Source organism: Trichomycterus rosablanca, chromosome 19, assembly GCF_030014385.1.
Source record: "Trichomycterus rosablanca isolate fTriRos1 chromosome 19, fTriRos1.hap1, whole genome shotgun sequence".
In the NCBI taxonomy this organism is placed as follows: domain Eukaryota; kingdom Metazoa; phylum Chordata; class Actinopteri; order Siluriformes; family Trichomycteridae; genus Trichomycterus; species Trichomycterus rosablanca.
In genome coordinates this window covers 26,753,055-26,779,026 of record NC_086006.1, presented here as the reverse complement: position 1 = coordinate 26,779,026, position 25,972 = coordinate 26,753,055, and the positions used below count along the sequence as shown (strand labels likewise).

The 25,972-nt window shown below is 43.5% G+C and overlaps 2 protein-coding genes across 3 annotated transcripts; both read left to right on the top strand.

The window, feature by feature from the left end:
* The first annotated feature begins 1,044 nt into the window (after positions 1-1,044).
* On the top strand, positions 1,045-12,215 carry LOC134333759 (cytochrome P450 2J2-like). Of its 2 annotated transcripts, XM_063015906.1 has the most exons (9): positions 1,045-1,239; positions 8,236-8,395; positions 8,625-8,777; positions 8,867-9,027; positions 9,442-9,615; positions 9,902-10,043; positions 10,179-10,366; positions 11,391-11,532; positions 11,632-12,215. In XM_063015906.1, the coding sequence occupies exons 1-9, from the start codon at positions 1,045-1,047 to the stop codon at positions 11,817-11,819; spliced, it is 1,503 nt and encodes a 500-aa protein (XP_062871976.1). In that variant the 3' UTR covers positions 11,820-12,215. The 2 variants fall into 2 exon arrangements, with proteins under 2 accessions (XP_062871976.1, XP_062871977.1); XM_063015907.1 differs by lacking the exon at positions 1,045-1,239 and having other exon boundaries at positions 8,242-8,390.
* A 3,601-nt stretch (positions 12,216-15,816) lies between these two features.
* LOC134333957 (cytochrome P450 2B4-like) lies at positions 15,817-24,433 on the top strand. The gene is given in 9 exon segments (XM_063016125.1): positions 15,817-16,014; positions 16,967-17,126; positions 17,223-17,375; positions 17,944-18,104; positions 19,289-19,462; positions 19,730-19,871; positions 22,290-22,477; positions 22,609-22,750; positions 23,607-24,433. Coding segments are annotated over 9 exon segments (1,530 nt in total). The 5' UTR covers positions 15,817-15,819; the 3' UTR covers positions 23,822-24,433.
* Positions 24,434-25,972: the final 1,539 nt, after the last annotated feature.

Below are 25,972 nucleotides of genomic sequence, written 5' to 3'. Positions count from 1 at the left end.
CTCCATGCCCAGGAGAGTTAAGGCAGTTCTGGGAAATAATGGTGGCCACACAAAATATTGACACTTCAGGAACTTTCACTAAGGGGTGTACTCACTTTTGTTGCCGGTGGTTTAGACATTAATGGCTGTATATTGAGTTATTTTGAGGGAAGAATAAATTTACACTGTTATATAAGCTGCACACAGACTACTTTTCATTGTGTCAAAGTGTAATTTTGTCAGTGTTGTCCCATGAAAAGATATACTTAAATATCTGCAGAAATGTGAGGGGTGTACTCACTTTTGTGATACACTGTAGGTCGTGGATGATTCTCAGCACTGCAGTGACACTGACATGGTGGTGGTGTGTTAGTGTGTGTTGTGCTGGTATGAGTGGATCAGACACAGCAGCGCTGCTGGAGTTTTTAAATACCGTGTCCACTCACTGTCCACTCTATTAGACACTCCTACCTAGTTGGTCCACCTTGTAGATGTAAAGTCAGAGACGATCGTTCATCTATTGCTGCTGTTTGAGTCGGTCATCTTCTAGACCTTCATCAGTGGTCACAGGACGCTGCCCACGGGGCGCTGTTGGCTGGATGTTTTTGGTTGGTGGACTATTCTTAGTCCAGCAGTGACAGTGAGGTGTTTAAAAACTCCAGCAACACACCAGCACAACACACACTAACACACCAGCACCATGTCAGTGTCACTGCAGTGCTGAGAATGATCCACCACCTAAATAATACCTGCTCTGTGGTGGTCCTGTGGGGGTCCTGACCATTGAAGAACAGCATGAAAGGGGGCTAACAAAGCATTGCAGAGGAACAGATGGACTACAGTCAGTAATTGTAGATCTACAAAGTGCTTCTATATGGTAAGTGGAGCTGATAAAATGAACAGTGAGTGTAGAAACAGGGAGGTGGTTTTAATGTTATGGCTGATCGGTGTGTATCGGAGCAGCTCATAAACACACCGAGTCACGTGACTGCTCTGCCTGCTCGGTTCCTGTATAAATCTGAGCTGAGGCTCTGTGCAGAGTCTAAACACTCCTGCTCTCTCAACATGCAGTCTGTACTGAGATATTTAGACCTGACCTCTGTAGCTCTGGCTGTATTGGTCGGTCTGGTCTCACTGGTTGTACTGGAGATCTTCAGGTTGAGATCCTTAAGATGCCGGTTTCCTCCTGGACCTAAACCGCTGCCGTTTGTCGGAACTACGTTTCTGTTCCTGAAAGATCCCATAGGCTTCAACAAATCGGTCAGTTTCTGTGTTTTATTTATTTACGATTCTTCAAAGTGCATTTGAATATCAGATGTGATCAGCTTTCCTCAATCTGTGTGAGTATAAGGTTGTTTACGTTGTTTACCGAGTTTGCATGTTCTCCCCGTGTCTGCGTGGGTTTTCTGCGGGAGCTCCGGTTTCCTCCCACAGTCCAAAGACGTGCAAGTGAGGTGAACTGGAGATACAAAATTGTCCATGACTGTTTGATATAACCTGCTGAACTGATAACCCTTGTGTACTCAGTCGTATGATTTCTGTGGGTTTCTGCAGCTTCTAATTTTTTCTCTGACTGAATATTTGGAACACTTGAGCAGAATCTGCTGGGTCAAAAGATGTAGAAACTTTGTGGCGTGTTCCAGTAATTCCCTGTTAGTGATGATGATGATTTCCTTCTTTATGCCCATATAAATTGGACTAGTTTGACTCAGAGACGTTCACAAGTGACAAAATACGAGTCCGAGTCGAGTCATGAGTCAATATAATCTACACAAAACATATATTATAAATGTAGCGTAGAAATAAACAAATAATCTGTAAGTTCAGATAAAAAACAACAACAGATTAGCGAGTGTATTTAGCCATTTTACTTCGTGCCTTTATTTCCTTGGTACCAGTTAAAAGCTTCAACTGACGTTTTGTTTTCATTGCAAATTACGGCACAGCGGCCAAAATCCCAAACACAGCAAAAAATCCATAACCGCTGCTTACCTTAGCTTCTGTTCTTCCAGATGCTATTAAATTTATAAGCGTGAATCTGTTATTTTGTAAATGTGCTTATAATTAAAAATCTCCAAACTTTTCCCGGTTGTGAAGTAAAACAGGAAGTCGTTAGAAAGCCGATCGAGCGTTTCATTACCACGTCATCTGTGTGACGCAATACATGCAATACATGCATTTCTTACTAACATTTACAATCAGAAGCTCTGATTGGCTCAGAAAGCGTTTTTTCAATCATTAGCGCCAATTCTGTAGGAGCGTTCCATTCACATTATCTGTTACTGTGAAGTGCACTACGTAGGGTATTCCACCATTTTAAGTAGGGAGCGACGCTTCATCACTATGCCGGAAGCTGGCTGGAACATTTACCCATTGCGTACGTTGCGGGTTAATGACACGATCAGAATGATGTCGGATCATATATACAGGTCCTTCTCCAAAAATTTGCATATTGTGATAAAGTTCATTATTTTCCATAATGTAATGATAAAAATTTTACTTTCATATATTTTAGATTCATTGCACACCAACTGAAATATTTCAGGTCTTTTATTGTTTTAATACTGATGATTTTGGCATACAGCTCATGAAAACCCAAAATTCCTATCTCAAAAAATTAGCATATTTCATCCGACCAATAAAAGAAAAGTGTTTTTAATACAAAAAAAGTCAACCTTCAAATAATTATGTTCAGTTATGCACTCAATACTTGGTCGGGAATCCTTTTGCAGAAATGACTGCTTCAATGCGGCGTGGCATGGAGGCAATCAGCCTGTGGCACTGCTGAGGTGTTATGGAGGCCCAGGATGCTTCGATAGCGGCCTTAAGCTCATCCAGAGTGTTGGGTCTTGTGTCTCTCAACTTTCTCTTCACAATATCCCACAGATTCTCTATGGGGTTCAGGTCAGGAGAGTTGGCAGGCCAATTGAGCACAGTAATACCATGGTCAGTAAACCATTCACCAGTGGTTTTGGCACTGTGAGCAGGTGCCAGGTCGTGCTGAAAAATGAAATCTTCATCTCCATAAAGCTTTTCAGCAGATGGAAGCATGAAGTGCTCCAAAATCTCCTGATAGCTAGCTGCATTGACCCTGCCCTTGATAAAACACAGTGGACCAACACCAGCAGCTGACATGGCACCCCAGACCATCACTGACTGTGGGTACTTAGTCTTCCTCCAGACTCTGGCACCTTGATTTCCGAATGACATGCAAAATTTGCTTTCATCCGAAAACAGTACTTTGGACCACTGAGCAACAGTCCAGTGCTGCTTCTCTGTAGCCCAGGTCAGGCGCTTCTGCCGCTGTTTCTGGTTCAAAAGTGGCTTGACCTGGGGAATGCGGCACCTGTAGCCCATTTCCTGCACACGCCTGTGCACGGTGGCTCTGGATGTTTCTACTCCAGACTCAGTCCACTGCTTCCGCAGGTCCCCCAAGGTCTGGAATCGGCCCTTCTCCACAATCTTCCTCAGGGTCCGGTCACCTCTTCTCGTTGTGCAGCGTTTTCTGCCACACTTTTTCCTTCCCACAGACTTCCCACTGAGGTGCCTTGATACAGCACTCTGGGAACAGCCTATTCGTTCAGAAATTTATTTCTGTGTCTTACCCTCTTGCTTGAGGGTGTCAATGATGGCCTTCTGGACAGCAGTCAGGTCGGCAGTCTTACCCATGATTGCAGTTTTGAGTAATGAACCAGGCTGGGAGTTTTTAAAAGCCTCAGGAATCTTTTGCAGGTGTTTAGAGTTAATTCGTTGATTCAGATGATTAGGTTAATAGCTCGTTTAGAGAACCTTTTCATGATATGCTAATTTTTTGAGATAGGAATTTTGGGTTTTCATGAGCTGTATGCCAAAATCATCAGTATTAAAACAATAAAAGACCTGAAATATTTCAGTTGGTGTGCAATGAATCTAAAATATATGAAAGTTTAATTTTTATCATTACATTATGGAAAATAATGAACTTTATCACAATATGCTAATTTTTTGAGAAGGACCTGTATATATATATATATACATATATATATATATATATATATATATACATATATATATATATATATATATATATATATATATATATATATATATATATATATATATATATATATACAGTGTATCACAAAAGTGAGTACACCCCTCACATTTCTGCAGATATTTAAGTATATCTTTTCATGGGACAACACTGACAAAATGACACTTTGACACAATGAAAAGTAGTCTGTGTGCAGCTTATATAACAGTGTAAATTTATTCTTCCCTCAAAATAACTCAATATACAGCCATTAATGTCTAAACCACCGGCAACAAAAGTGAGTACACCCCTTAGTGAAAGTTCCTAAAGTGTCAATATTTTGTGTGGCCACCATTATTTCCCAGAACTGCATTAACTCTCCTGGGCATGGAGTTTACCAGAGCTTCACAGGTTGCCACTGGAATGCTTTTCCACTCCTCCATGATGACATCACGGAGCTGGCGGAAATTCGAGACTTTGCGCTCCTCCACCTTCCGCTTGAGGATGCCCCAAAGATGTTCTATTGGGTTTAGGTCTGGAGACATGCTTGGCCAGTCCATCACCTTTACCCTCAGCCTCTTCAATAAAGCAGTGGTCGTCTTAGAGGTGTGTTTGGGGTCATTATCATGCTGGAACACTGCCCTGCGACCCAGTTTCCGGAGGGAGGGGATCATGCTCTGCTCAGTATTTCACAGTACATATTGGAGTTCATGTGTCCCTCAATGAAATGTAACTCCCCAACACCTGCTGCACTCATGCAGCCCCAGACCATGGCATTCCCACCACCATGCTTGACTGTAGGCATGACACACTTATCTTTGTACTCCTCACCTGATTGCCGCCACACATGCTTGAGACCATCTGAACCAAACAAATTAATCTTGGTCTCATCAGACCATAGGACATGGTTCCAGTAATCCATGTCCTTTGTTGACATGTCTTCAGCAAACTGTTTGCGGGCTTTCTTGTGTAGAGACTTCAGAAGAGGCTTCCTTCTGGGGTGACAGCCATGCAGACCAATTTGATGTAGTGTGCGGCGTATGGTCTGAGCACTGACAGGCTGACCCCCCACCTTTTCAATCTCTGCAGCAATGCTGACAGCACTCCTGCGCCTATCTTTCAAAGACAGCAGTTGGATGTGACGCTGAGCACGTGCACTCAGCTTCTTTGGACGACCAACGCGAGGTCTGTTCTGAGTGGACCCTGCTCTTTTAAAACGCTGGATGATCTTGGCCACTGTGCTGCAGCTCAGTTTCAGGGTGTTGGCAATCTTCTTGTAGCCTTGGCCATCTTCATGTAGCGCAACAATTCGTCTTTTAAGATCCGCAGAGAGTTCTTTGCCATGAGGTGCCATGTTGGAACTTTCAGTGACCAGTATGAGAGAGTGTGAGAGCTGTACTACTAAATTGAACACACCTGCTCCCTATGCACACCTGAGACCTAGTAACACTAACAAATCACATGACATTTTGGAAGGAAAATGACAAGCAGTGCTCAATTTGGACATTTAGGGGTGTAGTCTCTTAGGGGTGTACTCACTTTTGTTGCCGGTGGTTTAGACATTAATGGCTGTATATTGAGTTATTTTGAGGGAAGAATAAATTTACACTGTTATATAAGCTGCACACAGACTACTTTTCATTGTGTCAAAGTGTCATTTTGTCAGTGTTGTCCCATGAAAAGATATACTTAAATATCTGCAGAAATGTGAGGGGTGTACTCACTTTTGTGATACACTGTATATATATATATATACAGTGTATCACAAAAGTGAGTACACCCCTCACATTTCTGCAAATATTTCATTATATCTTTTCATGGGACAACACTATAGACATGAAACTTGGATATAACTTAGAGTAGTCAGTGTACAGCTTGTATAGCAGTGTAGATTTACTGTCTTCTGAAAATAACTCAACACACAGCCATTAATGTCTAAATAGCTGGCAACATAAGTGAGTACACCCCACAGTGAACATGTCCAAATTGTGCCCAAATGTGTCGTTGTCTCTCCCTGGTGTCATGTGTCAAGGTCCCAGGTGTAAATGGGGAGCAGGGCTGTTAAATTTGGTGTTTTGGGTACAATTCTCTCATACTGGCCACTGGATATCCAACATGGCACCTCATGGCAAAGAACTCTCTGAGGATGTGAGAAATAGAATTGTTGCTCTCCACAAAGATGGCCTGGGCTATAAGAAGATTGCTAACACCCGGAAACTGAGCTACAGCATGGTGGCCAAGGTCATACAGCGGTTTTCCAGGACAGGTTCCACTCGGAACAGGCTTCGCCAGGGTCGACCAAAGAAGTTGAGTCCACGTGTTCGGCGTCATATCCAGAGGTTGGCTTTAAAAAATAGACACATGAGTGCTGCCAGCATTGCTGCAGAGGTTGAAGACGTGGGAGGTCAGCCTGTCAGTGCTCAGACCATACGCCGCACACTGCATCAACTCGGTCTGCATGGTCGTCATCCCAGAAGAAAGCTGACGCACAAGAAAGCCCGCAAACAGTTTGCTGAAGACAAGCAGTCCAAGAACATGGATTACTGGAATGCCCTGTGGTCTGACGAGACCAAGATAAACTTGTTTGGCTCAGATGGTGTCCAGCATGTGTGGCGGCGCCCTGGTGAGAAGTACCAAGACAACTGTATCTTGCCTACAGTCAAGCATGGTGGTGGTAGCATCATGGTCTTGGGCTGCATGAGTGTTGCTGGCACTGGGGAGCTGCAGTTCATTGAGGGAAACATGAATTCCAACATGTACTGTGACATTCTGAACAGAGCATGATCCCCTCCCTTCGAAAACTGGGCCTCATGGCAGTTTTCCAACAGGATAACGACCCCAAACATAACCTCCAAGATGACAACTGCCTTGCTGAGGAAGCTGAAGGTAAAGGTGATGGACTAAACCCAATTGAGCACCTGTGGCGCATCCTCAAGTGGAAGGTGGAGGAGTTCAAGGTGTCTAACATCCACCAGCTCCGTGATGTCATCATGGAGGAGTGGAAGAGGATTCCAGTAGCAACCTGTGCAGCTCTGGTGAATTCCATGCCCAGGAGGGTTAAGGCAGTGCTGGATAATAATGGTGGTCACACAAAATATTGACACTTTGGGCACAATTTGGACATGTTCACTGTGGGGTGTACTCACTTATGTTGCCAGCTATTTAGACATTAATGGCTGTGTGTTGAGTTATTTTCAGAAGACAGTAAATCTACACTGCTATACAAGCTGTACACTGACTACTCTAAGTTATATCCAAGTTTTATTTCTATAGTGTTGTCCCATGAAAAGATATAATAAAATATTTGCAGAAATGTGAGGGGTGTACTCACTTTTGTGATACACTGTATATATATATATATAATTGTCACACGTAACTAATGTTGCTGACTTTGGTTGTCCACAAGTCATTTTTTGTGAGTCACGAGTCGAGTCCGAGTCATTTGAAACGAGTCTGAGTCAAGTCTGAAGTCGCTGTGTGTGCAACTTACATGCGACTCGGACTCGAGTCCTCATCTCTGGTTTGACTACATCCACTGGTTCTAATCCAGTAGCGTTACAGTGGTCTTGAAGTCTTGAAAGCTGTTTACAGATCACAGGATGTATGTACTCATACATCTTTAACAGTCATTTATCCATAAACACAATGTAAAGTGAATCAAATAGATCAAAGGCTGAGCCAGACGTTTGTTTGGCTGAGAAAATATAAGGCATTCAAACCCAACAACACTGTATCTACTGTCAGACATTGTGCTGGTAGTTAAATCCTGTGGAACAGTTTTGCTAATAAATTACAGAAACTAAACAGAATAATTAAAAATGAACTTTAACCCAAATGTCTTTAATTTTAGCAGTACATTGGTGTTCCAGCAGGGTGTCGACTCAAAACAAACATTAAAACGTGTTTTGGAATAAATAAATCTGGCTGAAATGAAGCATTTGGAATGGATTTTGTCCTGATGACTTGCTTGTAATTCTGGCTTGTAGGTGTTCGGTGCTACCCTCTTAGCCGTTCTAGCGTCTGGGGTTGGTGCACGCAGCAAAAACTTTTAATAGTGAACTGGAAATGACTAAATTGGAAGAAAAGGAAGGACAATGCAAATTGTGTGAAAGAACTCAAATTTATGAACATTTATTAAGAAATGTGTCACTAAGTCACAGAAAGAGCATCTATATAAACATTGGACCGGAACTGTGTGAAAATTCATCTTGACTTGGTCCTCGGTTTGGATGTTTCCTCTGCAGCTGGTGCGGTATGGTGATCTGTGCTCCGTGTTTATTGGAAGGATGCCCACAGTGTTGCTGAATAATCCAGATGTGATGAAGGAAGCTCTGGTTCAGAATGGAACTGCGTTTTCCGGAAGGCCGTCCATGCCCACAATGGAGTGGATCACCAGCGGGTACGGTCAGTACTGCATGACTTCTCGTTCCTTTATCAGTACAGTTTACCATGACTGTATCTTGAACCAATATACTGTATGGCTAAAAGTATGTGGACATCCCTCCTTATTACATGTTATAACCAAAATTTTACCCACTTGTGGAATTTGAACTTGCACCCTTCCTGTCATTGATTTAGAAACCTAAAGTACAGAGCCTTCAATGGCACTTTTTGCTTTCTCATGATTTTGTAGGTATTTTGTTGGTCACGTACGGTCACGCGTGGAAGCAGCAGCGACGTTTTGCTCTCCACACGCTGCGTAACTTTGGTCTGGGGAAGAAATCCGTGGAGGAACGAGTGTCTGAGGAAGCACAATGTCTCATCAAAGAGATACTGAAACAAGAAGGTCAGTCATGAAGATCCTCATCTGCATCCAGTAAAGATGTAACTCAGTGTACTGGTGTAGTCTCATTTAATTTCTGGCTGTTTTGAAAGGAAAGGCCTTCGATCCGATCCACCTGACCATGAACGCCGTGTCCAATATCATCTGCTCCATCGTGTTTGGAGATCGCTTTGAGTACGACGACCGGCGCTTCGCTAAACTGCTGAAAATCCTGAATGAAAACATGGTGCTTTCTAGCTCACTGCTTGCAATGGTAATTCTGAGCTTTTTTTAATCAGCATCACTGCTCAGATATTTATACATTAGATGGCAAAAGTATGTGGACACCTGACCATGAGCTTGTTGGAATCTCAACACACCAAACTCTAGATGGTGGTGCAGTCATGCTGAATCACAATTCACCAAAATATATGTTAAAAGTATATAGATTATTTAATACACCTTCAATAATTAAAAAGGTGTCCAAATACTTTCAGAATGATGGACAGATAGGTGGGGTTGGTTGGGTAGGTGGATGAACAGGTAGATAGATGACATATGGAGAGTGAATTGGATGATTGGATTGGATGGATAAGCAAGCTTTATATTGCTGTGAGTCTTGAACCTGCTACACAAGCATGAAGCCTCTGCCATGTAAATTTTTTTTTACTTCTATGCTCTATTACAGATGGTCCACTTTTTTCCCTTCACAATGCACCTCCCTGGTCCACATCAGAAGATCTATCAGAATGCCAACGCTTTAAAAGACTTCATCCGAGAGGCCATGGTGGAGCACAGAAAGACGCTGGATCCTGAAAATCACCGGGACTTCATTGATGCCTACCTCATGGAGATAAGCAAGGTAGTAAACTACACTAATTATTAACAGTTTGAAGGTCCTTTCTTGTTCCAGCACAGCGTTCTTGTTCCGTCCGTCCATGCAGACGTAGTTTGACATGCAAATGTGCTAATACACAAGTAAATGAACTGGAATGAACACAATACTGTACAGACACAATGTGACTTCATATAACGGCTCAAACATGATTCGGTAGAAGGTGTGAGGGTCATGCGTCCACATACCAGCAGTTTCCAGCTGTCTAAATATGATTGGATGTTATTTAAACATGACTTCTCCTTTTGAGCAGAACAGCTCAAGCGAAGACTCGACGTTTCACGAGGAGAACCTGGTCATGTCCACCTCTGATCTCTTCCTCGCTGGAACTGAGACCACATCGACCACGCTCAGATGGGGCTTCATTTTTATGATGAACCATCCAGATGTTCAAGGTACTTTTCCAAAAGACTCTCAGATCCCAGCTGTTAATGCACACCGCCTCAGTTTAAAGGTGCAGTGGGTAGAATAAAGTGGTTTTTATTTTACACAATCTTTCTGTTCTCTGCTTTTCTTCTCCTGGACTCTAGAGCGCTGCCATGAGGAGATCGTTCGTGTGTTGGGTTACGATCGAGCCCCTAGCATGGACGACCGAGCAAAACTCCCGTACACACTCGCCACCGTTCATGAGATCCAGCGCTTCGGGAACATTCTCCCACTCGGCGTGGTTCACTCAACCACGCAGACAACACAGCTACGAGGATACACCATCCCTAAGGTAAAGATTACTGCCATGACATTAAAGGACGATCTCTCCTGACTGGAATCTCTGTGGTTGGCCTCATCATTTGTAGATACGTTTCTGCACCCTCTAGATCCTGCAGATAGAACATAGGTGACCCGGTCCACAATCAATCCAGCAAACAATTCATAACAGATACATTTGCTGTGGACAGTGTCAGCCAGGTTTCAGCAGCTTCTTATTCATTGCAGACCTGTTTCTCATCGTGGTTTTTGTAATAATCTGACGAATATGTTTCAGAACAGGGTGTCAATTTGTTCTATGTACTTTAAATGGCTGCAATCAAACTAGCCCTATTTATGAGGGCACAGAGAAGTCCCCGACTTAGTCAATCATAATACATAATGAGGAACTGGGAGGCCATGCCACATTCATGATGCTGTATGTACTGTATATTTCTCATAATAAAGTTCATAGATCCCGAAGGTGTATATTAGACAGAGCAGCGCTGCTGGAGTTTTTAAACACCGTGTCTACTCACTGTCCACTCTATTAGACACTCCTACCTAGTGGGTCCACCTGGTAGATGTAGAGTCCGAGACGATCGCTCATCTTCTAGACCTTCATCAGTGGTCACAGGACGCTGCCCACGGGGCGCTGTTGGCTGGATATTTTTGGTTGGTGGACTATTCTCAGTTTAGCAGTGACAGTGAGGTGCTTAAAAACTCCAGCAGCGCTGCTGTGTCTGATCCACTCATACCAGCACAACACACACTAACACACCACCACCATGTCAGTGTCACTGCAGTGCTGAGAATCATCCACCACCTAAATAATACCTGCTCTGTGGTGGTCCTGTGGGGGTCCTGATCACTGAAGAACAGGGTGAAAGTAGGTAAAAAAAAGCATGCAGAGAAACAGATGGACTACAGTCAGTAATTGTAGACCTACAAAGTGCTTCTATATGGTAAGTGGAGCTGATAAAATGGACAGTGAGTGTAGAAACAAGGAGGTGGTTTTAATGTTATGGCTGATCAGTGTATGTTTGTGTTCGAACTAGGAAACGCCGATCATGACCAATTTAACAGCCATAATGATGGATAAAGATCACTGGAAACATCCGGACACGTTCAACCCCGAGAACTTTCTGGATGAGAACGGCCAGTTCTGCAAAGACGAATTCTTCCTTCCTTTCTCTCTGGGTGAGATGATGATACCTACTGCCCTGTAGTTTAAAAAGCTATTAGTAGATAACATGATGTTCTTAACGGCGTGATGTCTGTGACGTCTCTGTGCTGCAGGTCCGAGGGTTTGTCTCGGTGAGTCTCTTGCCAGGACGGAGCTCTTCATCTTCTTCACCTCTCTACTGCAGAGGCTTCAGTTCTCCTGGCCCCCCAATACACCACCTGTTGATCTGGATGGCATTGTGGGTACGGTGAAAATGCCCCATCCGTTCAAAATGATCTGCAGGAGTAGACAATCCTTCTAACTATTGATTTCAGGTGTTTCTGCCACACCTGACTTCCCATCCCCCCCACTATACCACTAAGGTGTGTCGCCTGAGTCCTGGCACTGTTTTTGCTTGGATTGTTTTGTGGTAAACTGTTTTATGTATTTGGTGTCTCTTTTTGTGGTGATTTGCTTTACACTTAAGATGGTAGCTGCACTGTTCTGGTTACCAGACCACCATAGTCGTATTAATCTCTTTTATTTCTTTATTCCTGTCTGAATTTTACTGCGCTTCTAATCTTCAGCACTATTCATCATTGGTTGTAAATTTGTTTTTAAAGAAAGTTATGCTGTTTCTTATTGTTCTAGAGCAATTCTTTTAAAAGTATTGTGTATTGTTATATAATAAATTTGTAATAAACTATTTGTACATCAACTTGCAGTCCTCCAAAATTTACTAGACCCACATTTCTTAGGATTTCTTTATATACACGGGCGGCAACGTGCAAATGTGGGAAACAAAGACACTCTGGATTGACCACATCTATAAACACACCCAGATTTTCTGCTTATTCATCCAGCTATATAAACAGATAAAAACTTTATCTGCAAGTTCTAACAATTCAGACACACCTACTGATATTAAGTTCTCAAGCAAGTTATATACACCGACCAGACATAACATTATGATCACTGACAGGTGAAGTGATTAACACTGATTATCTCTTCATTACGGCCCCTGTTAGTGGGGGGGGGGGGGGGGGGGGGGGGCATATTAGGCAGCAAGTGACATTTTATCCTCAAAGTTGATGTTAGGGGGGGGGGGGGGGGGGGGGGATATATTAGGCAGCAAGTGACATTTTATCCTCAAAGTTGATGTTAGAAGCAGGAAAGATGGGTGAGCGTGAGGATCTGAGCAGATTGTGATGGCTAGACAACTGTCAGAGCATCTCCAAAACTGCAGCTCTTGTGGGGTGTGTCCCGGTCTGCAGTGTTCACTATATATCAAAAGTGATCCAAGGAAGGAACAGTGGTAAACCGGCGACAGGGTCATGGGCGGCCAAGGCTCACTGATGCACGTAGGGAGAGAAGACTGGCCCAAGTGGTCCGTAATATCCAACAGATGAGCTACTGTAGCTCAAACTGCTGAAGAAGTTCATGCTGGTTCTGATAGAAAGGTGTCAGAATACACAGAGCATCAGAGTTTGTTACATATGGGGCAGCAAAAGGGGGACCAACACAACATTAGAAAGGTGGTCATAATGTTATGCCTGATCGGTGTAAAATGTAACATAAAATATTGTAATATTGTAAACAGAGATTGTCTTGTTTCTGTGCATAAAAGTTGATTAATGAAACATCAGTCCGACATCATTAATCCCGCCCGTATAATTTTCAGATAATGCGCCAGCTGGCTTATAAGCCCCATAACACGTGATGATTGATGGGTAAATTTTACTGTCGTCTTCCTGTGTAGTTATGAACCATTAATCACGATTCCCTAAAGTCTAAAGTTCTGCTCAAACTGAACTTTCACTCCTTGTGGTTTGGAATCTCAATTAAGTGTGGTCCACTACTTAGGGAACCACTGGGGTGATTGGAGTGCATTTCTAGACTCTAGCCTAAAGACTCATGCCTTTAGGCTAGTGCCCATGTTAACTCCTGTCCAATTCTGCACTTTACAAGCTGTCAGTCAGTAGAGAATTGTGGCAGGCACTATGGGGTTTGTGGGCAGTTTTTTCACCACAGTACTGTCAATATTGTGTCTCAACAGCACTAATGGTCATGATATTTCTGTGGAATGTGGATTAACTGGTGCATGTGACACCCCTTGCTGTTTGAGAGATACTTCAAACCAGTCGCCTGGTCGAAAATGTTTTAGCCACACCCATCGCTAACAGCTATAGAGGTATGACACAATAACCCCAACCCCTCTCAACCCCACTGGAATGAAGTGGAAGGCTGAAATGCACTTATGATTAATCAAACAAAGCAGCAAACCCTGCTGTATGACTTTAGAATCGAGGCGTAGCTTCATCTCGGCTCTCTCCACGATCCTGTCCTCCACGGCGTTGTCAGTGATAAGTCTCGAACCGGCTTCTTCTGGACGATTCTGTCCGCTCCATCCTACAAAACGCAGGAGGAGGTGCTGCAATGTCACCTGTGCTCGACTTACTAAAGCTGGAGCTCATCACAGACGTGATCTCATACCATGGCCTGCAGGTCCACCTGCGGGTTCCGGTCCGAGTCGTACAGTATGACGACGTTGGCGGTTGCCAGGTTGATGATGAGTCCTCCCGCGCAGGTATTCAACATGAAGATGAACTTTGAGCTGTTCGGAGCGTTGAATGTCTCGATCGACTCCTGCAACACATAAAAAATCATTTATTTTTCATTTAGTTTCACATTTTGCTTGTAATCTGTGCAAATGAACCAGGTCCCATCAAGAAACCCCATTGGTTCAAGAAAAAACCCTACAAAATCACCCAAAGAGGTGCAGGCCACTCCAAATCTGTGCATAGGAGGAGAGTCATGCCAGAACATGTATTGGCCAAACTGTTTTCACAAACTTCCACAGGCTGAAACACCTAAATTAATAATTAGTATGGGTGTCCACATACTTTTGGCCATACAGTGTATGTTGTAACAAGGGTAAAACGTGTGATTGTCAGGATGTTGCATCAGTTCTGTACAACTTATGCTAAATGAGCTTTGGCTTACCACCACTGTTCTTGTGACTAATGCATCAAAAATTCAGCCACCCACTGATTGGCTCATTTGAAACTCTGTTAGTTGCATCATTTTGCTTAGAAATGTCAATGTGTATCATCAGAGCTGTTTGTTTCTGTGTTTTTTATTGTATATTTTTTTATTGAGCATCACTTTGTGCCAGAAATGTTTGTGACCTTCGAGCCCTCAGACAGCATTGCATGCTAATGTAATAAATATAGCCACATGGGCTTGGGAGGGCTTCGTAAAACCGTTATCACTTAACGCTTAACACAGTCTGTCGCTGGATCAATTAAAGAAAGCAGAAACTGTTTTGAGAAAATAGAACAATGTACATTGCGGCAGTTCTATGCAGAACAATTGCTGAGTTTGCTGGGCCCGAGCTCATCTCAGATGGACCAAAAGACTGGAAATGTGTGCTATGGTCAGATCAGAAGAACTATCCAGACTGTTATGGTGCAAAAGCCAACATCTGTCAAGGTACGGGGGTGCATCAGTGCCCATGGCATGGGTGGCTTGCATATGTGTAAAGGTCTACTGACATAATGGTACTTTGGGATTTTAGAGAGACATTTTTCCCAGGGCATTTATGATTATTCCAGCAAAATGATGCCAGACGTGATTCTCTACACTACAGCATCGTGGCTTCGTAGATAAAGTGCGTGTGCTTGTCGGACATGCCTGCAGTTCAGATCTGTCTCCTACTGAACATGTACAGCGCATCATGACCCCCGACCACAGACTTTTGAGCAGTTAAATTCTCGTATCAAGCAAAAATAGAAAACAAAATCCACTTTCAAAACTGCAATAATCCTCAGTTCCCAAATCATTAAAAAGTCTTACTAGTAGGAAAGCTGATGGAACACAGGGGTAAACACACCTTTGTCCCAGCTTTTTGTGAGTATGTTGCAGGGATCAAATTCCAAATTTTTTCATATTTACAAAATACAATAAAGTTGGAGAGTGGAAATTTTCTTTCTACTTTTGACAAAAAAAGGTGAAAGAGCATAAACAAAGCACAGATTCTTTTTTTATATTACACAGTAATTGTCTGCATCTACATTCAGTAAAATAGCAAAACAATGCCAGGACTGCAGGAGGACACGCCCTGTTCAGCTCTGATTTTACAGCATGAGGTAACAAAAGATAAAGTATGTGAACGTGACAGGAAGTTGCCCCATTCATGGCAAAAGTAAAGACCGGTCTGATAACCTTCCCTCCAGATCCCCCTTCCTGCCCCTCCTGCTCGGTTCCTGTATAAATCTGAGCTGTGGCTCTGTGCAGAGTCTAAACACTCCTGCTCTCTCAACATGCAGTCTGTACTGAGATATTTAGACCTGACCTCTGCAGCCCTGGCCGTGCTGGTCGGTCTGGTCTCGCTGGTTATGCTGGAGATCTTCAGGTTGCGTTCCTCGAGGAGCCGATGTCCTCCTGGACCTACACCGCTGCCGTTTGTGGGGAACATGGTTCAGTTCATGAAGAACCCAATGGACTGCATCAGATCGGTCAGTTTCTGATTTTTGTTTATTTTAAGAAGCTTTATGATTGAAATCAGGTTTAGGGAAGCAGGTGAAGCAGGTCAGAGATCAGTAGAAGGTCAGAAGCCTGGGTTTTTTTTGTCAGAAATGTTTTTACACTGGTGTAAAAGCTTATGCAACACCATAGAAACCAGCCAGCGTTGCTTATCTCAGTACCGCTCCCTCCCTACCTGTTACTGTAGAACATTAACCAATATATCTGATCAGTTATCAACAAACTCCTCGTACAAAGGTGTTTTTATTGCTGAAAGTATTTGGACACCTGATCAAGACTCAAGACCTTGTTGGACATCCTGTTTCAAAACCGTGTCCTTATTAGCATGACAGTCTTCACTCTTTTAGGAAGGTTTTTCACTAGATTTCGGAATGTGTCTGTGGAAATCTGTGCCTCTTTATTCAAAATAGCGTTCGTAAGGTCAGACACTAACGTTGGACGAGAAAGCTTAGATCAGGGATCTGCACAGGTCACTGGAGTTCGTCCAAACCAAACTTGTGGAGTCATGTCTTTATAGACCTTGCTTTGTGCACAAGGGCACAGACAAGCATTACATAAAAATCCCAACAACACTGCTGCACCTAATGTAATAATACTGCTCCAGCACACACTACCATGGCAAGTATTTATGTGGGAATTTGTGCCCATTCAGTCAAAAAAGCTGTCCAGTGGGGCTGAGCTCTGTACAGGACACCGGAGCTTCTTTAAACCAAGCTTTTCTTCATGTCTTTATAGAGCTTGATCACGAAGGAACAGGACACACGTTAGCAATTGCTGTGGCTGAAACACATGAATTAAAAATTTAGAAGTGGTGTCCCAATACTTTTGGTCCATACAGTGTAACATTGTATTGATTTGCATCTACTGGAACAGTCATCCTGAACAATACACTTGTAGTATCAATCTGACTCTTTATCTCTGCAGACGGTGAAGTATGGGGAGCTGTGCTCCCTGTATGTAGGGAGGAGACCCATGATCATACTGAATAACATAGACGTAGTGAAGGAAGCGCTGGTCCAGAATGGAACCGTGTTCTCCGGGAGGCCGTTCCTGCCATTGATACACTGGATCACCAAGGGGTACGGTCAGTACTGCGTGATCATACTGTCCAGTATTTCTAGAGATGATTAGTTATTAGTTCAACCGTAACCCTCACGCTTACTTCGCCTTCATTTTGTAGGTATTTTAATGGTCACGTATGGTCATGCCTGGAAGCAGCAGCGACGCTTCGCTCTCCACACGCTGCGTAACTTTGGTCTGGGGAAGAAATCCGTGGAGGAGAGAGTGTCCGAGGAAGCACAATATCTAATCAGAGAGATGCTCAAAGAAGAAGGTCAGTCATGAAAATCTTCATCATAGCCAATTCCTTATTGCACTCATGAACTGTGCTACAGTAGTGAGTCCTACACTGGCCGGAAGTGGGTGCAGGCTAACATGTCTTCTTCAGTATGTGTGGAGCCAACGGCCGCTTCTTTTTATATATGGAGCTATCTCCATATATCTATCAGCCAGCTGAGCGCCTGCACAGACACACCTAGCGGGGCTAGACAATGGCTCAAACAGCGTTCCTCATTCCTAGTGCAAGCATGAACTCTGCTGACCGGTCGAGGCGTCTGCATGGTTAAGGCTGAAGTAATTGGTGACTCCGCCCTCCTTCATTAGTGATGGGGGTGGTATAGAGATGAGCTTTAATTGGCTATGACTGGAGTGGGTAAAATTATTCGTCCTGCACCCGTGCCAGTGTCTCAGCTGGACAGTAGGAGTCGCTGTTGCATTGGCGAGTAGAAGAACACACATCCAGCCGTCCTCACCACAGACATAACCAATGGTGTTTGTAGAGAACCCAACCAGGCCGGTGGCACCGCTGAGATTTATACTCACAGATTTTTTATGTTTTAAAGGAAAGCCTTTGAATCCCATCCACCCCATCATGAACGCCGTCTCCAACATCATCTGCTCCATCGTCTTCGGAGATCGCTTCGATTACGACAACAAGCGCTTTGCCAACCTGCTGGAGATCCTGAACGAAAACATTCAGCTCGCTGGCTCGGCTGTTGGAGTGGTAATATTACTGCACGCGAGCTTTTTCTCTAACTTACATACTCAGCATACTGTTAGCACCTGAACACAAACGCTTACGACTACACAAAATTCCTTTTAAATGTTGTTGCGTTCCAAAAATGTGGTCATATGGAGGCTGCATTCTGAGTGCTGCAGTGAGGGGGCGCTGTAGCAGCTTTACATCCCCTACGCAGTTTGATATTACGAATGTATTTTTGATTCTGTGTTTGGCTCCATGATCATCCCCACTAGTGAAAGTGGAAACAGCTTTAGGACTGATTTGTGAGCGAGTCTGTGGCTCTGTCACTGTAACCCAAGATACCTGATACAACAGAACTCCAGGCCAGCAGAGGAGGCATAAAGGTGCAGATGATTGACTTGCCGGTTCCTCTTAACTGACAGTCACCTGCCCTTCATTAAGAGTGTAAATTGGTGTGCCAGAACTCGGAAATGAACAGTGATGTCTATATACTTTTGACCAGATAATGTACAGGAGAAAAAATTATGATTCTCATGTTTTGCCACCGCTTCATCCTGGGGGTCGTGTTGACTCAGGTTTTCCCGGGATCACGGCCATACCCTTCAGACCAAGCAAATCATGCCTGTATGTACTATAGATGCCTGACTGGCTGATAGCACCACTGGGTGGTCAAACCCTGGATCCCAGCTGTAGTGGGCTAGCATAAGCGGTATATTGTTTATGCATTTTCTCCCTTTTTCTCCCTTTTAGCGCATCCAATTGCCTGATTGTGTCACCCTTCCTCTCCACTAATGCAGATCCCCGTTCTGATTGAGGAGAACGAAGCTAACCCACGCCCCCTCCGACACGTGGGCAGCAGCCGTATGCATCTTATCACCTACACTTTGACGAGTGCAATGCGGATCAGCACTGTGTACAGAGAGACACACCCTGACAGCACTCATTTCCCCGCCTCTGTGCAGGCGGCGTCAATCAGCCAGCAGAGGTCGCAATTGCATTAGTTATGAGAGAGTCCCAATTACACTCTGACAAATGACAAGCTAGACTGATGGGAAAGTTGCATGAATTACGATCCAGCTGTTCAGATCCAGCGCTGCATTAGGCTATCGTTTTATTGCTGAGTAATTTTGCTTCTGATGCAGATGTTTAATTAAACAAAGCTCTGATCCTAAACAAAGCTCTGAGATGTTCTCGTTTTTCCGCAGATATTTAATTTGATCCCCATCATCAAATACTTTCCTGGTCCTCAACAGAAGGTCTACAGAAATGCCAGTAATTTAATAGGGTTCATTCGTGAAGCCATGCTGGAGCACAGGAAGACCCTAGACCCTGAAAATCCCCGGGACTTTATCGATACCTACCTGCTGGAAATGAGCAAGGTGAGAGATTGAAGGTTCATGTGAAGATCTTCAGCAATGTCCACATACTTCTGGCCATATAGTGTAAAAAATAATGTATAACATGGTATGATAAGTTGTGAACCTCAAAAAACAGAAGTGTTTTCAAATGCAGTCTATAGTCAATCAATTACTCAACTTTCAGCAGCCAATCCACCTTCTGCGTGGTTTATGTGGTGAAAGAAGACCAGAGCATCCAATGGAAATCCACACAGTAATAATATAATATCCTTTGATTTTGACTTGCAGAATGAATCGAACGAGGACTCGACATTTCACGAGGAGAACCTGTTATTGTCCACCTCTGATCTCTTCCTCGCTGGAACTGAGACCACAGCCACCACTCTCAGATGGGGCCTCATTTTCATGATGAACCATCCCGAAATTCAGGGTACCATCACCTTCTGTTACCTGTGACTGAAACCAGTTTACACTGTACAGGCTCTGAGACATGGTGTCATGTTTACATTAAGCAGATTATTCACTGTATAGCCAAAATTATATGGACATTGGACTATGAGCTTGTTGGACTACCAAACCACGTGTTGCCTCACCTGTGTGGCTACAACAGCCTTTACTCCTCTCTGAAGACTTTCTGGGATATTTTGGGTGTTCCGACGTGTCTGTGGAAATTTGTGCCCATTCTGTCTAAGGAGAATTTAATGTTGGATAGGTAGAGTCTCCACCTCTCTCCAGGTAAAGCTCAACCCACCAACACACTCACCAGCTTCACCCCACTCACCATGGATGAGGTTACACAGCTCCTCTCATCCAGCAATCCCACTACATGCACACTTGACCCTATACCATCCACCATCCTCAAAGACCTCTCGCAGGACCTAATCCCCTTCATCACACCCATCATCAACAACTCCCTGACATCAGGTGTTGTCCCTACTGCTTTTAAGAAGGCTCAGGTCATTCCCCTTCTTAAGAAACCTACACTAGACACTATAGACATTAACAACTACAGACCTATCTCACTCCTCTCTTTTCTATCCAAAATTCTTGAACGTGCTGTCTATAACCAACTATCTGCCTTTCTTACTCAGAATGACCTCCACGATCCATACCAGTCTGGCTTCAAGGCAGCACATTCTACAGAAACAGCACTTGTAGCTGTTACTGAGAAGCTTCATGCAGCCAAAGCAGCCAAACTGTCATCTGTTCTTATTCTTCTTGACCTCTCTGCAGCCTTCGACACAGTGAATCACGGCATTCTCCTGACCACTCTCTCCAACCTTGGAGTAACAGGTTTAGCATGGCAATGGATGGCCTCCTACCTGGAAGGGCGCTCCTACCAAGTGTCATGGAGGGGATCCATATCTACCCCATGCACTCTCTCAACCGGTGTTCCTCAGGGCTCTGTACTTGGCCCACTTCTCTTCTCTATCTACACCCGCTCTCTGGGTAAGGTCATAGCCTCCCATGGCTTCTCCTACCACTCCTATGCAGATGACACTCAGCTTGTTCTGTCATTTCCTTCTTCAGACACGCAAGTCTCAGCTCGCATCTCAGCATGTCTGCGAGATATCTCACAATGGATGTCAGCTCATCATCTAAAACTTAATCCCAGCAAGACAGAGATGTTGCTCATTCCTGGAGATCTGTCTCCAACCCAGGACCTAGTCATTTCTCTGGATGACTTCCAGATTAGACCATCTGATAAGGTAAGAAGTCTTGGTGTTGTCCTGGATAACCAGCTGACCTTTTCTCCTTATATAGCCAACATGACGAGATCGTGCCGGTTCCTCCTGTACAACATCAGGAAGATTCTGCCATTTCTCTCCAGAGAAGCTACCCAGATTCTGGTGCAATCACTTGTAATCTCTCGGTTGGACTACTGCAACTCCCTCCTGGCAGGAGCTCCCATGGCCACTATTAAACCCTTACAGCTCATTCAAAATGCAGCTGCCCGTCTGGTCTTTAACCAACCTAAACACTGCCACATCACCCCACTGCTGCATTCTCTTCACTGGCTTCCTGTAGCTGCACGCATTCAGTTTAAAACACTGACGCTCGCCTACAAAGCCAAAAATGGACCAGCCCCAAGCTACCTTCGGGGTCTAATCAAACCCCGCTCTGTACCACGCAACCTCCGAGCCTCTAGTCTAGCTCGACTTGAGCCTCCATCCAGGACTAAAGGAAGACAAGCATCAAGGCTGTTCTCTGTTCTAGCGCCCAAATTGTGGAACGAACTTCCTCTGTCTGTCCGAACAGCTGAGTCTCTTGCTGTCTTTAAAAAACGATTAAAAACACACCTTTTTACTAAACACTTAGGCTGATTTGTACTTATTTACTAACACTTTATTCCAATCTTTTCCATTTAAAAAAAAAAAAAAAAAGGCACTTTGGTTCTAACAGGTTTTAGCAGATTTGTGTTCTTCGACTGTTGTCTATCTAAACTTAAGGAATGAAATGTTCACTGTGGAAGCACTTCTGTAAGTCGCTCTGGATAAGAGCGTCTGCTAAATGCTGAAAATGAAATGTAAATGTAAATGTAGAGTTGAGTTGAAACTGACGTTTTCAAAAGTGTGAGTGTTGTATCCGTCCAACCATCCATCTAATCCACTCATTCATCAATTCCATCAAAATTATCCGTCCATCCATCCATCAGTCCATCCATCAGTCCATCGGTCCGTCCATCTGTCCATCCATCCATCCATCAGTCCATCCATCCATCAGTCCATCCAATACACAAATTCATCAGTTCCATCAAATATATCCATCCATGTATGTAGAAATAAAATACAGTTATTGCTGTATAATCTGTGATAATGTTTTTTCCTTCATCTCCTGTTTTTCCCAGAACGCTGTCACCAGGAGATCGTTCGTGTTCTGGGATACGATCGAACTCCCAGGATGGACGACCGAGCAAAGCTGCTCTACACACACACCATCGTTCATGAGATCCAGCGCTACGGAAACATCGTGCCTCTGGGTGTGATACACCAAACCACTCAGACAACCGAGCTACGAGGCTACACCATTCCTGCGGTAATGAGGAACTATTTATTACATACTAATGTTACATGCATGCTTATTCTCACTTTAAACCCAGATGCAGTGGAAGCACTTTTATTTCTTTATCAAGAGAAGTTGAATTGACTCTGTTTGAAAATTGGCAGGGAACTGAGATTTAACCCAATCTGATGGCTGTAATGATGGATAAAGATCACTGGAAACATCCGGACACGTTCAACCCCGAGAACTTTCTGGATGAGAACGGCCAGTTCTGCAAAGACGACTTCTTCCTGCCTTTCTCTCTGGGTGAGATGTGTTTTAGTAGAGCAGAAATTACTGCAAACTATGGTTTAATAAGTTCCATGTGAGCCGTATTTGCCTTTATTAAAAGCCTTTATTATTCTGGGAATGTTTGTCACTTGATTTTGGGGTGTGATGTACCTCAATTTATGTTATTATGAAAATTATGATATTTAGCAGACGTACTATTTGCCGGTCAAGCGTCTACATACAGACCGATTGGCCATGTCTGAGGTGGGATGGCCAAATTCCCAACAGCACTCCAAGGTATTGTAGAAAGGCTTACTAGAAGAATGGAAATATTAAAGCTACAAAAGAAAGCATGAGCAATTTAATAGAAATGCTCACAGTTTTAAAATGGTATGAAATGGTAATACTTTTGTCCATATAGTGTAACTCCTGTCATGGCAGGATTTTTAACAGGTTATATCTGGCAACCCTGACTGTTTTCATTTACATTTACGGCATTTAGCAAACGCTTTTATCCAAAGCGACTTACAGTTGTGGCAGTATACAATGTAAGCAATTGAGGGTTAAGGGCCTTGCTCAAGGGCCCAACAGTGGCAACCTGGCAGTGGTGGGGTTTGAACTGGCAACCTTCTGATTACTGGTCCAGTACCTTAACCACTAGGCTACAACTGCCCATCAATTGTATTATCCTGGTCAGGGTCTCAGCAGGTTAAGTGTCCCCGGGACAGGGTGCCATTCAATTGTAAGGCGCCTTTAATTATACGACATTTATTGAATGTGACTGTTAGATACAGTGTGTATCACTATATATGTACTTATAGCTTTTATAGTGTGAAATCATCATACAGTTCCACCTCAAGTGTACAAACTCACTGACGTTTCTGTGCTGCAGGTCCGAGGGTTTGTCTGGGCGAGTCTCTTGCCAAGACTGAGCTCTTCATCTTCTTCACCTCCCTGATGCAGAGGCTGCAGTTCTCCTGGCCCCCCAATACCCCACCTGTTGATCTGGATGGCATTGTGGGTGTGGTCAGAATGCCCCACCCTTTCCAGATGATTTGCCGCAGTAGAGAGTGTAGTTCGGAGCCGAGCTCTCCCATAATGGCCTGATTCTGTGGATGGACTGCGTTCGGACCATAACTGGCTGTAATATTTTATGATGTTTGAATACGGAGGTCACGTGACAACAACACAAAATGAAAACGCAAAACGAACTTCCTGTTATGTTCACTATTAGATAAAGTAGGTAAACGGTGCTTAATTGCATATCAGGAGACCTGTGGCTCTTTTTTTCCATTGCATGTACAGTACAATGCACGACGCATCTGTGAGTTCCATTCACTGATTGCATTGTTTTAAGTGTTGGTCCTGCATGTTTCCTCAGTTCTGGTACCTGGAAATCAGAAAGAAGTGACACACACATTGTCTGTTCTTAGCAGATCTGAACTTTAGTCTAGCACAGTGGTTCCCAAACTTTTTCTGTCATTCCCCCCTTTGGAAGATGAAAATCGGTCATGCTGACAAAAATAGGCCAATTTTTTCAACTTTGTTGAAATAACTTAAAAGATCATTAATGTTCCTTTCACCTTTATATCAGTAATTTATGTTGTACTCGACTTTATCAAACCACTTTTGACATCACTGAACTGCTCCTTCAATCAGTCTGCTATTTCAAAAATAAAAAAATAAAAAATTTGCAAACACTTTGCAAAAAAAATAACAAAGTTCAATCTGTGCCAATTTGTGAGAGTTCAAGTCTTATCACTGTATTAGTGGCTGTTTTTCTTTTTATCCCTGTCAAATACCTCTCCATTCTGTACATCTAGACCAGGAGTTTACACACTTTCATGGCTTGAGATCTACTGTTTCAGTCTACAGGTCATCATGATCTACTTTTTACGGTCCCCTCATCATTTTTCCAAAAAAGCTTTGAAGCTGTTTAAAATGTGATTCAGTTCCTGTATTGATGTTTTACAGGGCAAGTGACTGATAAATCACACTGACCTTATCCATAGGATTATCTGCTCTGAATGGTATCAGTCAGGTTTATCTGGACAGGAGCTGCTGATACTGATTCTCAACAGTTTTTCAGGTGTTCATCAGTAAGAACTGACCCATATTTGGACTTCATTATTTTCATGTGGGAAAAGGCAGTTCCAAACTGACCAGCAAAGGCCCTCGACTTCATATAAGTGTCAGATTGTAGGTTAAAATTTCTCCCTCAGAAAACATTATAAATTAGCGCTGCTTTACGCGGGATGAGGTGTAGTTCTGGTAGCAAACCGCAAATTAAACAAACAGTGGCCACATGTCATGTCAGTCACGCTGAGCTGTTTGAATGAGGAACGATGTACCAGTGTGTACTGTGTGATCGATGTATTGGGCTCCTCTGATCTAGACTCTCTGTCAGAATGAATCCTGACGGACCTGAAAACATGGTTGTCCACATACTTTCGTCATCTAATGTATAAATATCTGAGCAGTGATGCTGATTAAAAAAAGCTCAGTGTTACCAATGCAAGCGGTGAGCTAAACAGCACCATGTTTTCATTCAGGATTTTCAGCAGTTTAGCGAAGCGCAGGTCGTCGTACTCAAAGCGATCTCCAAACACGATGGAACAGATGATATTGGACACGGCGTTCATGGTCAGGTGGATCGGATCAAAGGCCTTTCCTTTCAAAACAGCCAGAAATTAAAAGTGAGCTACAAAATCTGAAGAGGCTTTACACCAGTACACTGAGTTACATCTTTACTGGATGCAGATGAGGATCTTCATGACTGACCTTCTTGTTTCAGTATCCATTACTGAAACACGTGTACGTGACCATTAAAATACCTACAAAATCATGAGAAAGCAAAAAGTGCCATTGAAGGCTCTATACTTTAGGTTTCTAAATCAATGACAGGAAGGGTGCAAGTTCAAATTCCACAAGTGGGTAAAATTTTGGTTATAACATGTAATAAGGAGGGATGTCCACATACTTTTAGCCATACAGTATATTGGTTCAAGATACAGAGTCATGGTAAACTGTACTGATAAAGGAACGAGAAGTCATGCAGTACTGACCGAACCCGCTGGTGATCCACTCCATTGTGGGCATGGACGGCCTTCCGGAAAACGCAGTTCCATTCTGAACCAGAGCTTCCTTCATCACATCTGGATTATTCAGCAACACTGTGGGCATCCTTCCAATGAACACGGTGCACAGATCACCATACCGCACCAGCTACAGAGGAAATATCCAAACCGAGGACCAAGT